The sequence below is a fragment of the Oryctolagus cuniculus genome, chromosome 1 (assembly GCF_051225735.1).
Source record: "Oryctolagus cuniculus isolate XC-2025 breed Fujian yellow rabbit chromosome 1, ASM5122573v1, whole genome shotgun sequence".
NCBI lineage: Eukaryota > Metazoa > Chordata > Mammalia > Lagomorpha > Leporidae > Oryctolagus > Oryctolagus cuniculus.
The window spans coordinates 14,889,737-14,906,092 of NC_142867.1; the positions used below are offsets into that span (position 1 = coordinate 14,889,737).

A 16,356-nucleotide genomic window follows, 5' to 3' on the forward strand; every position below is an offset into this window, starting at 1 on the left:
CTAAACCAAGTTTTTAAATTCTTCAATTAGTCTTAAAACAATTTGAAAGTGGAAATGAAAACGAAGAGCGAGAATATAAAAAACTGGGGATATTTAACACCAGAAATGATAAAACTGGGGTCTGGCATTGTGGTATAATGGGTAAAACTGCCTCATTGTGCTGGTTTGAGTCTTGGTTGCTCCACTTCCGATCCAGCTTCTTGCTAAAGGCCTGGGAAAGTAGCAGAAGATGCCACAAGTGCTTGGACACCTGTGCCCTCTTGTGAGACCTGATGAAGCTCCTGGCTCCTGACTTTGGCTTGTTTTGGTCATTTGAAGAGTGAACCAGTGGCTGGAAGATCTCTCCATCTCTGTGTCTCTCCCTCTCTGTCTGTAACTCTAACTTTCAAAAAAAAATCTATTTAAAAAAAAGAAAAAAAGGAGCTAAAACTGAAAAAAGGATTTGAGCAACAAAGCTCCCTACAATTTTCAGTTAAAGTAACTTAGCCAAGTGGAAAGAAAGCAGAAGAGTGTGGCCTTCTCATCTATTGTTATAGATAATTGTGAGGTTGCCATTAAGTGGAGATTTGGAGGAAGAGAAAGCAAAGCATCAAGGAAGACTTGAAAATACTGGGAAAGAGCATTGCACTGAAACACGTAACCTAGCAGGAGCAAATAGAACAGAAATCTAAGTTCTTAAAGAAGGAAAATTGCAAGAAACTATGACCTTGGCTCCAGAAAGCTTTTGCTTAATGAGATCTAAAAGTAGTTTCTGGCATACTTGCACCAGCAGGAGACTGGCTGCAGAAGCTGGGTAACTGCCAGAGTGCTTGCTCGCCAGTATCCTTCCATTTCGCGGTGGCCATGGGATGTGAAGGAAAAGGGAAACCCTACAAAAGGATGAGCCAAGGGTCACAGGGAACAATGACAGAGGAGTTCTCAGGCAGCAGAGTTGGGGTCTCAGAGGAGAACTCAGCTGGAGGTCTTCATAATGCCCTCCCAGCAGGGTTTCAGAATGGCTGTGGACAGTGACCGTCATGTGTGTTCCCCCTTTTCCAGATGAGGGTTTTAAGGTGCTGTTGCTTAAACTCTGTGTCTGTGCAATGGGTGTGTGTAGAATGTGGGGTGGGTGCTGGCAGATTACTTTCTAGTTCCCTGGGCACCAGATGACCAGGGTACCTGATGCAGAGTACTGAGTTAGTGGTGCTCCTGAGATTTGAGCTGGAAGTGGTGACAGGATGAGAAAAGTGTGAAGGAGGAATGAAACAGGTATTTGGTGACAAGCAGAGCAGAGTGTCAGAGACTAGTGGGATTGATCAAAATCTGATTCCTTTCCCTTCGAGGTACACGGTTAGTCTGCTCCCTTGAATGTAAATAGAATCATGACACTGAGTTCTAGTCAATGCCTAGGGCTGGAATTGGTGTTTAAGACTTCCAATTTGGCCTCTCCAAATCCTCCCTGAAGTCCTTCAGGCTGCAGAGGGTCCAGTGGGGGAACTCAGTGGCCTCAGGAATGGAAAAGTCGACAGATGAAAGGATCCTGCATCCCTCAATGAGTGTGTGGAGTGGAGCCTCTGTCATGTACTGAAATGACATGGGCAGGGAATAAGCTTTTGTTTTGTTAAATAATTGCATTAACAAACCTTTATTCTGTTGAAATTTTGGGATCATCTGTTATCACACTGAGCCTACTTTGGCCAATGCAGTTATCAAAGCTACATGTAATTAAACATACAGGATGTGTATTGGGTTTAACTATTATACTACAATTTTCCTTCAGCAAGTATGGCCAGCCTTCTGTATACACAGGTTCTACCTCTATGGATTCAACAAACCGTGGATTAAAAAATATTAAAATAATTGCTTCTTTACCAGATGTGTGAAAATTTTTTCTTGTTATGGTTCCATAAACAGCACAGTATACCAGCTATTTATCCAGCATTTAAATTGTATTAGGTGTTTATGTAAGCTAGAGATGATTTATAGTACATGGGAGGGTATGCATAGTTTATATGCAAGTTCCATGCCATTTTATATGAGGGGCTTGAGCATCTGCAGATTTTGGGGTCCCTGTGGGGTTTTGGACCCAATCCCTTACAGATGTCGAGGGATGGCTATAGTTACAGAGGACTTTTGTGGCTAAAATCTCAAGACTAAGACTGGATTTTTCAAATGTGTCCTTTTATTCTCATTCTTTGAAGTCAATCACTGACCAGCTATTACTGAGTGTCTGAAACCTGGACGTAGTAGCTATATGACTTGAGACACCTACTAGCTTGTCTGTATTTCAGTTCCTTCATGGTTCTTAGCAAAGCAGCTGGCACATAGCAAGTGCCTGCTAAAGATTATGTTGCCATCTTCATGATCATTGCCATCATCATAATTTGCTATACATCCTTGGTACTGGGATGGTATCATCTTTGTGAGATGTTTGCTTACCCCAGGACCCTTATTTTGAATTGTGTACTTGTTCAGTATGCTCTCTTTCTGTTAAATACTCAAGAGACAGTTTTGATTCCCTCCAATCTAGAAATCAAGAAAACACTAATTATGGGCCGGCGCCGCGGCTCACTAGGCTAATCCTCCGCCTAGCGGCGCCGGCACACCGGGTTCTAGTCCCGGTCGGGGCGCCGGATTCTGTCCCGGTTGCCCCTCTTCCAGGCCAGCTCTCTGCTGCGGCCAGGGAGTGCAGTGGAGGATGGCCCAAGTGCTTGGGCCCTGCACCCCATGGGAGACCAGGAAAAGCACCTGGCTCCTGGCTCCTGCCATCGGATCAGCACGGTGCGCCGGCCGCAGCGCGCCGGCCGTGGAGGCCATTGGAGGGTGAACCAACGGCAAAGGAAGACCTTTCTCTCTGTCTCTCTCTCTCACTGTCCACTCTGCCTGTCAAATAAAAAAATAAAAAAAAAAAGAAAAAAAGAAAAGAAAAAAAAAAAGAAAACACTAATTACAATTGAGGATTTTCCCTGTCTACCTGAGTGTTGTGAGTCGGTATCTGTGTTCCCTTTGGTGGCTCTACGCTGTGAGTGCAGTATTTGTCTGTGCCCTGTGGCAACTGGAGTGGCTAGAATATACAGGGAAGTTAAAATCCCTGTCGGCAGAAGGACCACTCTGTCTAGTGCCACTTCCTGGTTGGACTGACTTCCTGTTGAGAGTCACTTCCTACTTACAGTGCTGGGATAAAAGTGGATACCATTTTACTGAAGGAAGAACACATTCTTCCCTTTTCTAACCTGTACCCAAGGTACGGCACCTAACCATCTCATTCCAGTGGTGTGTAGGCAACACTTGTGAGACGTTCAAGGTTTGGAATCACTTTCCTTCTTTGTTGACTCATGAGAACAGAGACTGAAATTATTCCAGTGAGGCCTTGACCATTGCACACATCATCTGTTTAGATGACTGGCTTACCTGTATGTCAGAGAATCTTTTTGCCCATGCTACTGGTGTGGGCCATCTCCTTGGTACACACTCCTCAGTGATGCTAACTGGCAGGCATACCCACTTATCTTGGCATGTTTTATGGATGACCCAAGCTGCAAACGCCAACATGTACAAGACATATGCTTTCTTCTTTGTGTATTTCCCAGCACAAAAATATGCCTACACACAGGGATATGTGCATACAGACACATGCGTAATTTTTTCTGCCTGGTAGAAATATGCTTCTGTGATGTTTCTTCTACTCCCACACAAGCCCCTCCATAGCTGGCACATCTCCTAGTTATTCCCATCGACTCCCTCCCCATAGACCTTTTGTGTGCATATTTTGGCACACATTCTCTTGGTTCTGCCTAGTCCCTTTCTCTCCCTCTTCCTTTCTCTGCCTCCCTCCCTCTCCCTCCTCTTCACAACTCTTTAGAAAATTAGTTAAACTATACACTCTTTATTGTTAATGTACATTTATGAAAAATTCTTCACAGTTATAAAAGTGCATGATTATAAAATCATCTCCATACAAAGATTGGCATCTCCCCCTTTAGTCCCACCCCTCCCTCCCCCTCCCACCCCCAGACATCAGCACTCTGCAGGATAGTACTTAGAAAAGCAGCTCTGTGGATCGACTCTCCACCTGGTGTGGTGGCAAACATGATGGTGATTTACAAGGGACCTTGCAACACGCCGCCCTCACTTCCTTCTTGCCTCCTTCTGGGGTGGGGAAAAGCAACCGTATTTCTCCAGGTTTGGGAAGATGTCCTTTTGAGGAATGTGAACAGAGATATCTGCTTCTATTTCTTCTACTGCTGGAAAGGATGCCAGTGAGGATGTCTACAGGGAAAACGGGGGTTATAAGTCTTCCTCTATAGTTGAAGAGAAAAAAGCTGTCTTAGGTTATTCAAATTCCATGCATCTGGTTCCTTGAAAGAAGCCATGAAACTCTATAGCCACTCTGGGGACTGATTTCTGCAAGGCTTTCCTGGGAATCTTTGTGGGAAGGGGTGAGCAGAAAATGAGGGTTTTTCTGAGAGTGACCAGAGGCAACTGGTCCAGAATGGTGTGGTGCAGATGTGGGATTTTTTTTTTTGACAGGCAGAGTGGACAGTGAGAGAGAGAGAGACAGAGAGAAAGGTCTTCCTTTGCCGTTGGTTCACCCTCCAATGGCCGCCACCGGCAGGTGCGCTGCGACCAGTGCACCACGCTGATCCGATGGCAGGAGCCAGGTACTTCTCCTGGTCTCCCATGGGGTGCAGGGCCCAAGTACTTGGGCCATCCTCCACTGCACTCCCTGGCCACAGCAGAGAGCTGGCCTGGAAGAGGGGCAACCGGGACAGAATCCGGTGCCCCAACTGGGACTAGAACCCGGGGTGCCAGTGCCGCAAGGAGGAGGATTAGCCTAGTGAGCCACGGTGCCGGCCAGGGATCTTTTTACAAAGAATGATTTTCTTGGTCTAGACGTTGGCTAGGTAAACTCTGATATCCTCAGGCCCAGCATGAAGAAAGAGTCTGGGATAAGGATAAGGGTCCCAGGCCCAGAATATAATAGAGGAACATGGGGGAACCAGGTTCTCGTGAGGATGTCTCCACTATAGAATGCTCTCTTTTGATGTTTTCTGAGTAGCCTACCCCACCCCAAACCTGGTGGGATTCCATCTTAGTGCATCAAACAATGCTACAGCCAGATGACTGAGTGGATGACGTCAGATAACTGAACCCAGTTTCCAAAGAGATCTCCCCTAAGTCATCAGACAACTAGCATGAATGGAACCTCTCAGGCAAACAAACATAAAGGTGCAGAGATTCCCATCACATACATGCTAACCAGTTGGGGACAAGCTGAATGACGCTTTATGGGAATGCACGTCAACATGACTTTTGGGGTCATCAGGGACATGGGAGCAATTCTAATCAAGATTGCTAGATTACTCCAAAAAAGTTGCTTCTGATCACCTGAACAGGACAGTGGTAGTGGTGGGAGAAACAGGGACTCCCTTGGCAGTAGGAACATTGAGTGTTTTCCTCATTGTGCTTTGTTAACTGGGGACTTTTTAGCAGCTGAAGGAACAACTGATATTTAAAAGCCTTGTAGCCTGCTCAGAAAACTTTGCCATTCATGGAGATCAAGCTGTCCAACTAGATAGGACCGCTGATATCAAGTGGCATTTGGTGCCTTGCCTGGTTCTAGTTCTACACAAAAACATATATATTAACTATATTTCAGCAAAAGACAGTCCCCTGTGAGATTATTATAGGTGAATATTGTGCCCCTCTATGGGAAGCTTAACTATTTTATCAGTACAATTATTCTTAATAGTTCTTCTCCAGATACTTTAGGCTGTCAACTTGCCTGCTGGTAGAGATCAAGCAACTTGAGTTTGCCATCCTGGGCCATGGCCGAAGAAGAGAAAGGGGGTGCAGATCTGCTTCAGGTGTCACAGGAACACCCAGATACTGGAAGTGAGAGTCAGGAGCTGCAAGGTTCAAGTCCCTCAGGCCTAGCAAAGTTTCTGGGGGCTCATTTGGTTGGCTAGCTGAGGGATGATGAGCGGGGAAGACTTCGTGGAAGATGATGTGTTATCCTTCTTCATCTGTCTCAGGACTGCCGGAGGATGGGATGAAGGGAGCCTGCTGGGGCTGAGGGCAAGTTTGACACCCTCCGTTTTAATTCTCACTTTGACTGGTCTTGCCAGCATGTTGGATTGTACTTTAAAGTTTCCTTCTCCCTGGCAGAAGTTCTCACTACAGATCTCCCCTCTCCTTTAGTCTCTCTTGCCAACATGACACAGCAGGGCTCGAGTGGGAGTGATTAACGTAGCTTCCTGTTCTGCCTCCCAGAGATTTAATATTTTTTTTACATGACTGCCAGCATGACCACCAGTTCTAATGCTTTATTTACTTCCTATTCAAATGCTACCTGTGGTGCCCCTGTGTTTCAGAGGCTGCAATTTGTCCTACCTTCAGCCTATCTCAGTCTACACAGCAACTGGGTTTTACTGCCCTTTATTTAACTCATCTACTCACATATTCATGGATGCTGAATTCACAGCCCAACTTCCCAACCCTGCCAAGCATTCTCTTACCCAAGCACCTGGGAAGGCACTGGAAAAAGAATCACGTTGGAATAAAGGCCCAATTTTGCCACTTAGGCAATCTTGAGACTCTATTTTCTCATCTGTAAAATTCCAGATGGGAATTCCAGATAGAATTACTGATGTTCGGTTTGCTTCCTGCACAGAGTTCAGTTGAACAGAGTCAAGGACACCAATGCCGCGCACTTCATTAACTATCCAGTGCTGAAGAGACATGGGGAAGGCAATGATGAAGCCGATAAAACTGGTGAAAAACACGAAGATGACAACAGCATGATGAGCATTGTGCTTTTGCACATCAAGTGACTTGGTTCTTGACCCACTGATTAGGCACAGTTTCCCTGGATGGAGTTTTCTACCACCTTCCTTCCAGGGTTTATCCAGATAACCTTGGGTAAATTTCTCAGCTCTCTATACTTAATTTGCCTGTCAAGTGGGAGTAGCAAAAACCACCAGGTTGGGTTGCCTGAGAATTGAGATAAATAAGCCAATAGATACAAACGTGCCCAGAGGAGTGCCCGGTCCTTATTAGGAACCTCATCAGCACTTCTCAGATTGGAATGTGGATCACTTGAGAAGGGAATATGGTATTCCCCACTTGGATGGGGCAGTGGAAAGAGCTCAGCCTTCCTTTTGCTCACTAAGTGACACACGACTTTAACCTTCCTGAATCTCGATTTTCTTACCTGTGATCTGGGAACAACAACATTCGCCTCTACACGTGGCGGTGTGTGTTAAAGGGAATTGTCTGTGGAGAGAGCTTTTCACAGTGCCTAACACTGGCAAGTGCTCAGTAATTAATAGCTCTCTCACCTTTCTGCTTCAATAGGGGAGTTGCTTGGAAGGTAGTGCAAACCCTCCTGCGGTCATGACTGTGGTGGCGTTGTCCTCCCTTAGCCCTGGGCACTGACACCAAATGGGTGTACTTTCCTGATGAGATCCTTGTGTGAGCACCATGGCAAGAGCAGTCAGGTACTGGAGTCCCAGAGTGCCAGGACTATTGTGCCCCAGTTGCTAGGCCTCCTGCCTCCCTTTTCTGAAGTCAAGGCTTGGGCGAGAGACAGGAGACCAAGGTAGGAGAATGGGCACTGAAGATGTCCATTCTCAGCTGCTGCCAGGAACCTCACCAGCAGGCTGCAGTTGGTGATGAAGTATGGGTGGGGAGGGAGAGGCAGTCACTGGGAGGTGGTCTCACCTGGTGGCTGCACGTAGGAGGCGGCCGTGGCGTGGAGGCATTCTTGCTCTCTGGAGGCAATGGCTGGTGGTGCTCAGGGCTGACAGATTGCATGCCTGAGGGAATGTTTTGGTCCTGTGCCACGCCCCCTCTGTACACCCAAGACGCAAGGAATAATTCACTGTTCTCCCCCTACTATGCATGTTCTGCCCTCTGTCATTTGCTTCTGTTCACCTTCCTTTGCCTACGTGACAAAGTGGACTTTTTTTTTTTTTTTTTTGATGAGTCATCTGACAAATCACACCACTCAGAATTCTCGTGGACTTTGTGTCTGGTGTACTGACACGCTGTATCAAACGGATCGTTTTGGGCTCTCTCTCCTCTACTAGAAGGAAGTACTTGAGGGCTGGGATTGGATCCGTTCATCTCACAATACCCAGTTCCTACCACAGTGACCGTCCAAAGTAGATGCTTACGCAAAGTTAGTTTCCTGACCTTACTTGAGCCATGATGAGGTGGCCAGGGCCCCATGGACCCAGAGTGGGCAGCCAGGGCGGGGGTCTCTAATGGTCGGCAGCAGTGGCAGTCGGCAGCATGGAGGGATGAGAGGCGCTCATGTCAGATCTCTTCCTCTTCACTGGCTTTGCTCCAACGGTGGCAGCAGTTGGCTGTGATGCCCAAGAGGAAGTTGGTGGCCACGGACGCGATGGAGACGACGAAGCCCACAAATGCGATGAAGAGGTAATCATCCAAGGTCAGGGTCAGGTGGCAGGCTTTGAAGCTCTCCTCGGTGAGTGAGAAGAGGGGAGCACCCTCCACTTCTGGGGGACCCCGGCACTCAGCCAGCTGAGAATCTGCAGCATAGGAACCCAGGGAGAGTGAGCCATTTGGGTGAGAGAGAATCCCCACAACTCCCAAGAAGGAGGAAAAAAGACATTCACTGAGTATCTTCGATGTGTTTTAAGACTTATGTTCCTTGGGGCAGGCTCTGTGGCACAACATGTAAAGCCGCTAAGTGGGTGCTGATTCAGATCCTGACTGCACCACTTCCAACCCAGCTCCCTGCTAATAGCCTGGGAAAAGCGGCAGAGGATGGCCCAAGTGTTTAGGTCCCTACCACCCACATGGGAGACTTGGATGAAGATCCTGGCTCCTGGCTTTGGCCTGGCTCAGCCCTGGCCATTTGTGTAGTGAACTAGTGGATGGAAGATATCTCTCTTTCTCTCTCACCCCCTCACCCCTTCCCCTGTAACTCTGACAGGTTAGAATGTTTATCTACTGTCTATAACCTGTTTATCTAACAGGTTAGAATGTAACCTCCAGGTACATCTTTGTAGCACTGTTTTTATCCATGTGAAAGTCACTGCTTGGAGAGTTTAGGAAATTGCTGTATAGCCAGTGGAAGAGTGGGGACCTTGTGGGGCACCCCTGTCTCTCTCTCCCTCTTTTTTTAAAAAAATATTTTTATTTATTTATATGAAAGGTAGAGAGTTACAGATAGTGAGAGGGAGAGACAAAGGTCTTCCATCCGCTGGTTCACTCCCCAAATGGCCTCAATGGCTGGAGTTGAGCTAATCCAAAGCCAGGAGCCAGGAGCTTCTTCTGGGTCTCCCACACAGGTGCAGGGGCCCAAGTGCTTGGGCCATCTTCTACTGCTTTCCCAGGTCATAGCAGAGAGCTGAATCGGAAGAGGAGCAGCTGGGACTTGAACCAGTGCCCATATGGGATGCTCGCACTGCAGGTAGAGGATTAACCAACTGCGCCACAGTGCTGGCCCCAGCACCCCTTTCTCTTACAGCAGCCTCCCAACTGCATTCTGGGCTTCTGTCCTTACTCTGTTTAAGCACTGAGCACCCTCAGCAGAGCGACCCTTCTAGACCGGAAGTCCTGCAGGGTTGCTCTCTGCTGGAAACGCTCCGCTGGCTTCCCATCTTCACACAGCCGGAAGTTGAAGTCCTCGCTGGGGGCCCCGAGGATGCCTTCCCATCTTCCCTGACCCAAGGCGAGTCCTCCAGAGCAGGGAGGAGGGGGGTGCCAGGGCCTCTCCCCTTGATCTCCGTGTAGCTCTGCCCTTCACTTTCTTTGGGCCATGAAGCAAATTGGCACTCCCATTTCATCTCCCCCAGGCCTCTGTTGTACCTACTCTGCTTTAGTCTTCTCTGCGGAATTTACCACTGTCTGTCTGTTTATCATCTGTCTTCTCCTTGAATAGACGGTCCTCCCCTGGTGTCCTTCATATCAGGGCAGTGTCCTGTGCACAGGGAGTGCTCAGTGAGTCTGTTCTACGAAGACAGGCGCCCGTCCGACTGCAAAGCACTGGATCTTTCTACTGACCCATTTGGCTTTTCCAGATGTGCAGTTTGGAGTCAAGAGCATGGACTCTTGGGGTTGGCACCTATGGTGTGGTAGTTTAAGCCTCTGCCTGCAGTGCGTGCTGGCATCCCACATGGGTGCTGGTTTTTGTCCCAGTTGCTCCTCTTCCTACCCAGCTCTCTGCTATGGCCTGGGAAAGCAGTAGAAGATGGTCCAAGTCCTTGGGCCCCTGCACCTGTGTGGGGAGCCGGAAGAAGCTCCTGGCTCCTGACTTTGGATCAGCCAGCTCTGGCTGTTGCGGCCATCTGGGGAGTGAACCAGCGGATGACAGACCTTTCTCTCTGTCTCTCCCTCCCTCTGTCCGCAACTCTACCTTTCAAGTAAATGCATAAATAAAATCCTTAAAAAGATAAAAGAGTATGAGCTCTCGATCCTCGCCTGGCTGTATGATTGGAAATTAGTTTTTTTTAACCCTTCTATGTCTTGGTTTCTTGATAATAAGCAAGGATAATAACAGCATCTACCTCATAAGGTTGTGGTGATGATTCAGTGGGTTAATGTATAAAGTGGTGTGGTACGGTCCTGGTGTATATGAAGCACTATGCAAATGTGAGGTTTTATCGGTATACAGGCCACTGGGGGGGGGGTTGTATTCTGTAGCCGAGGGCTGCTCCTCTGGCGGACTGCTATTTTCTCCAGCATTGAAGCTCCCACCCAATTCTTCCAGGCATTTATAAATGCCTCATGGGTTGTCAGCGGTCTTATCTTATTCTCCTTGGAAGTCAGAGTGGCAGTTACGCCACTGCAGTATGAGGCCTGGCCAGTCACATCTCTGTTCAGTAGATAAACATTCTAAGCTCTCACCTTGGACAACTTTTTATTTTTTTGCCTTTCTGGCTCTCTTGCTCTGCCTCTAAAGCAGAGGATAAAACAACCTAAGTTTTCTAAGAGAATCAAGGTGATCTATAAATGCTCTGTGTTCATCTGGTGGTTTTTCCAGGCAGAGAATAAAATGATGGTTGTGGTTTGATTCTTTTGAGAAGTGAGTGGAGGGGCATTGTTATCCATGGACATGGAATATCAGGCTTGGAGGGGAGGATGCAAACTTCTGCAAGCCCTGAGTGTGCACAGGACCCAGACGTGCACAGCACGTTGGCTTGCACAGGGCTCGAGGCTCTCCTCTGAAAACCAGAGGACGCTGAACCCCAAAGTCTCTGAGTGTCTGGGGGTAGTAGTGGCGAGACAGGGAGACCTGGCTGCTATGGAGTAACCCACGTGGGCTAGCCAGAGGAGACTGGGACACAGCTGGCAGGACCACACAGCATGCTGATGACAGCCTGGGGCTCACAAAGCTCTTTGCTGAGTCAGGGAACCAGTCTTCAGTCAGGTTTTTATCCCAACGACTTCCTTAGGATCCTCTTAGTCCCCCTGTCCCCTCTCAGAAAATACAGATTCTAATGAGAATTCCAGGAGAAAGAGAGAGAGAGAAAGTAACAGAAGCAGGCCTAAGGGAAGTGTGTCACCTAGTCCTATCCACACTGGGAGGATTTTGTGTTTCCTCCTCCCAAGAGACCTCTTAGGGGGTGCCCTGTGGAGGAGCAGGCACCTGGGGTTCAGGCTCTGGCCTGCTGTCTTCGTCACTGTGGCCTGTGGACAGTCATCGTCTCTCCCTGGAGCTTGGGTCCCTCCCTGTCTCAGGACGAGGCTGCATGGACCATGGAGCCCCCTCCCACTTCCCGGGCAGTGGGGACCTCGGAGGTCCCAGAAGAGGAGGAGTCTCCAGTTGTGATGGCAGCTTCGTGCCTGCGGGGCCCTTTCTGTCTAGTGCACGGGAGAGACAGGCAGACACCAGCCTGCAGAGGCTGAGCGGTGGGCGATTGCTCCAGGCAGCCTCCCCCTCCCGCCCCCCACTATCACCCCATCTCCATCTCCAGCTATTTTGGTGCCAGAGTACTTCCTCCCACAGCTCTGTGGAGACACTGGAATCGTGACCCACAGCCCCCACTCCCCCCCAGACTATTTTGGTCTTGGGCGCCCCACTCAGCTCTCCTCCCCCTCCTACCTCATCCGGTGTCACTTTTTCTGAACACACAGAGCCCAGCCTCTGGGGAAGCCCCTGGGACAGTACCTCCAGCTACTCCTGTTTTTGCTTTCCTGCTGGGTGCTTGTGCCAAGGAGGCTCCGTGCCATCACAGAGAGGGGGCTGCTGTCTGGGGCTGAGCTTTGCCTGCCTCTGGGTCAGACTTGACACTGCCACGTAAGGCCGAGCCCTTCAGACCGTGCGACTTCGTCACCATCAGGCCCAATGCATTGGAGTCAGCTGGTGCAGCAGCCATATCCCAGCTCCTCTGTCAGCTCCCCGCTCTTTTCCCAAGCCTCAAGACTCTGCCCGGGCCCTCTGGCCAGCCCGGATTTCAGGCAAGCCCTGATTCTCCTCTTGGCCCAGAACCTGACTTCAGGATCCACCTCCCCCACCCCCAAGTTCGAATTCTGACTTAGTAGCTGTGTGACGCTGGGCAAGCTACTGAGCCTTCCTGTTTTGGTTGCCTCCTTTGTGGAGTGGGGACCTCATTAGGGTTCTTGTGAGGATAGGATGGGCTAAAGCATGCAACATGCTTAGATTAGGGTCTGGAAGATAGGAAGTATTAGAACGCAGTGTTAGTCATTCCTATTTCTCCGAGAATTTTCCCTGCACTTCAGATGCTTAAAAAGCAGCCCGGTAGAGAAGAATAGGGCTTAGAAGTCAAATAATTCTGGAGCTTATCTACCGCCCTGCTACTCTGTGAATGAGTGGCTCTGAGCAAGTCTTTTCATCGTGCTAAATCTCAGTTTCTTTACCTGTAAAATGGGTTCATAACAAAGAGGATCCAATGAGTAATGCATGCCAAGTTCTCATGGTGAAAAGCTAGGCCAACATGACCCACGATTACCCATTCTCACTTCTCCACTGGCTGCCTGCCTCCTTAGGTGGTAAGTGCCCCAGGGAAGGGCATGTCTGTTTCATTAACGAGTGGGGTCCCAGCGCCCAGCCTGCATTGCCGGGACTCAGCAAATCCTTGTTAACAGGAAGAGCTGGTGTATGGGAGGCAAGCACAGATCAGGGTATACAGTAGGTGCTCCAGAGCTCTAGGACCCCCCTCTTCTTCTTTGGAGACTTTGTTACTGGGGAGCGAGCCCTCCTCTCTGGCCACCCAGACCTGCCCTCTCCCTTACCCGCTGTGCAGCGCTGGATCCGGTTCCGCAGCCACTTCAGCAGGGGCTCCATGGTGCAGCCACACACCCAGGGGTTGCCTCCTATCTGCAGGGTCACCAGCCCGGGCAGGCCCTCCAGGGCCTCGAGGCTGAGGAATGCCAGTCCCCCATAGCTGAGGTCCAGGTCTCGGAGCTGCAGGAGGCCCTGGAAGGCCTGGGGGTGCACCCTCCGCAGCCACGGGTTGTGGCTCAGGTCGATGTGCACGAGTGCATGGGCCTCCTGGAACATGTCAGCTGGCACATGGCTGAGGTTGTTGTAGCTGAGATCCAGGTGTGCCAAACGCTTGGCGTGGAGGAAGAGGCCCGGGGGCAGCTCCATCAAGGAGTTGTTGCGCAAATCCAGCACTCGGAGCTCCATGTAGCACGTGAGGTAGCCGGGGGGCACGGCCGCGATGCGGTTGTGGGCCAGGCTGAGGTTGCGGGTGTCCATCGGCAGGTCCGGGGGCACGGAGAAGAGCCGCTGGCTGCTGCAATCCACCACCTGATTACGACACGTGCAAAGGACTGGGCAGCTGGTGCCGGCATCCGAGTGCATCAGGCCAGCTGCTAGGAGGAGGGAGATGAGCAGCATGGCTGGGTGAGCGGGCCCAGGCCACGGCAGCTGGGTCCAGGTGTCACCCGTCTCAGGCAGCTGCCAACAGCAGTACTGAAGGGAGCTCATGGAGGTTGTGTCCATGGAACCGAGAGTCAGTGGCACAGGAAGGCAGCTACATCAGGGGCCCGAGCCACAAAGGTGGGGCTTCTGAGCACGTGGGGTCATGGCTCAAGCCTCTCCTGGAAGCCTCTAGGGGCCAAAGAGCTTCCTGAAATGGGTAGGAAGTGGCCTTTTGGAGCCCAGGGAGGGCAGGCAACCCCACCGAGGCCCCCCAGGGGCAGAAAAGATGTTCAGCACTTGGGGAAGGAAGGGGGCCAGGAAGGTGCTGGCCCAGCTGCCAGCAGGTGTTGGAAGGGTCCCTGTTGATCTTCTGTGTGCCTCTGGCCCATGCCTGCCGGGTGCTTCCTCTCGGCTCTGTGTCTGAGAGGTGGGAGGGGAGCAGTGAGGAAGATGAAAGGTGCCTCTTCTAAGAAAACTCAAGCCTTGCCTGGTAGCGACTAGGAAGCAGGGCGGTGCTTGGGGCTGCAGCACTCACAGTCTCAGAGGCCATGTCTCCTGGTGACCTCGTGGGCTTGAGTTCAAGGGGCCCCAGGGTGAGCGATTTGGAAAGGAAGCTCAGGGGAGTGTCGTTCTCCACGGGCCTCCTGGAAGCCTGAGACTCTTTGGATTCTGTGGCTTCTGGAATCCCCAGGGAGGGGAGGACCCCAAGCGACACCCACTGCCTGGGCCACAGCTGAGGCGGGAAAGAGCCATGAGTCCTGGAGGTACAGGCTGGGAGTCAGCCAGGAGGGCTGGGGCTGCTTCTCCAACCAGTGGCTCCCTCAGAACAGCACCGCTGGCAGCAGGTGGAGGCAGATTTCACTCTGTCAACAAGGAAAGCACTCAGCAGAGAAAACCAGTGTCCTCGGCACCCCTGCCGCTCACCTGCGTTGCAGCCCCACCCTCTCCACTTCCTTCTCTTCCCCCCAACACAAAGTTCTCTGTGTTCTGTCTCCCAGGGGTGGGCTATGGGGCGCTCCGGCCCCCTCCTCCATGGTTGCCTCCACTGACCTCCCTGTCCCAACCTGCAGCTGGTTTCCTCTTTTGTTTGTGCCCTGGGCTGGAGGCGTCTGTTTCTCCTCAGAGCCTCACCCTCATCAGCACCCGACACCCCACCCTAGCGAGAACGCGTATCCACATTCTGGCCGATTGTACATCCCTGTGAAACCCTCTCTGCCTGTCTCTCTCTCTCTCGCACACAACATTCTTCTATGACTCCCCCATACCCTCCCCTGCCCCAGGGTCCTGCCTCCCCACCCCTGCACCTCGCCGACTTCCTCTGCACACACACTCCAGCAGAACCCCCTCCCTGGTCTGCCCCCACCGTCTTTCAGCCTCAGCACACAGCCCTCATCCCAGCATCCTTTTCCACAAACACTCCCCACTCCTGCCGCCCCTCACTGCCCTGCCGGAGTCCACATCCACACTTGGTTGGGCAGAGGGGCGGAGAGCAACCACGCAGTCGGCACCCCAGCCCTCAGTGGCCCCTCACCTCTCCCCTGCCCACCTTCTGTGTTCCCTTGTCCTACCCTCATCCCCCTCAGATCCAGCACTGCTTCTTTCCTTCACTGTCTCCAGCCTCCATCCCACCCACTGGGAAATCACCCCAGATCCCCTTTAAGCAGCCTCTTTTCTCTGAGCCCCAAGGTCTCCCCGTGCACACCCACAGGCCCTCGTGAGCCTACTCACTCCGTTGCAAGGACACAGCCATCAATCTGCGGCAGACGCGGTCTCCTCCCTCATCCTGGAATCCCCGCTCACTCGCTCGCCGGCTCGCTGGCTGGCTTCAGAACAGATTGCTCTCCCGGCTCTTCCCCTCCCCCGGCCTCTCCTCCTCCATGTCTCCGGGATCCCTGGGCAGCATCTTCTGTGGTTTCCTATCCTGTGGTCCCCGTCGCCCTGCTTTGACCCAACAGGGGAATGTGAGAGAGGATGTTTAGAAGAAAGTTCACAGAATCTGAATGCTTCTTTCTGAAACTCAGGTTGTGCTGAGGCTGCCTGGGTACTCGGCTTCCGCCTGAGCCAGGTCTTCCCCTCCCTCTCTGCTCCCTCCCTCTTCCCCCTCCCTCCATCATTCCCCCTCCACACTCCCTTTATCACTCCCCTTTTTTTCCTCGAGGGCCAGGTACTGACGTTTCACTGTCTCTTAGCAACTGCCTCCACAGCTCTGAGCAACAGGAGAACTGGCTTTGGACCCCACCAAGATGAGAGAGAAGGAAGCACTCAGCAGAATTCACAGCCACCCACAGGATCCTAGTGGCAGGGCTAGGGGAAGAAGGGGAGAGGAGGGCAGTCAGGCACAGACAGAGACCAGAGAGAGGAGCAGGTAGAGCAGAGAACAAAGGCGTCCAGTGGGAGAGGCTGGCGTGGGGCAAGGTGGGGGTCTGGATGGAGAACAGAGAGCCTAGGGGCATCAGACCAGAAGGGAAGACACAGGGGGCTTGGAAGGGAGAAAAGAGCTTCATGGATGGGGTGGG

The 16,356-nt window shown here is 51.2% G+C and overlaps 1 protein-coding gene across 1 annotated transcript; it reads right to left on the bottom strand.

Moving 5' to 3' along the window:
* Positions 1-6,043: 6,043 nt before the first annotated feature.
* Positions 6,044-15,879, bottom strand: LRRC55 (leucine rich repeat containing 55). Its single transcript, XM_008271286.5, has 3 exons — positions 15,569-15,879; positions 13,207-14,703; positions 6,044-8,534 (listed from the first exon to the last, which is right to left on the bottom strand). The coding sequence occupies exons 2-3, from the start codon at positions 13,919-13,921 to the stop codon at positions 8,299-8,301; spliced, it is 951 nt and encodes a 316-aa protein (XP_008269508.3). The 5' UTR covers positions 13,922-14,703; positions 15,569-15,879; the 3' UTR covers positions 6,044-8,298.
* Between the last annotated feature and the right edge of the window lie 477 nt (positions 15,880-16,356).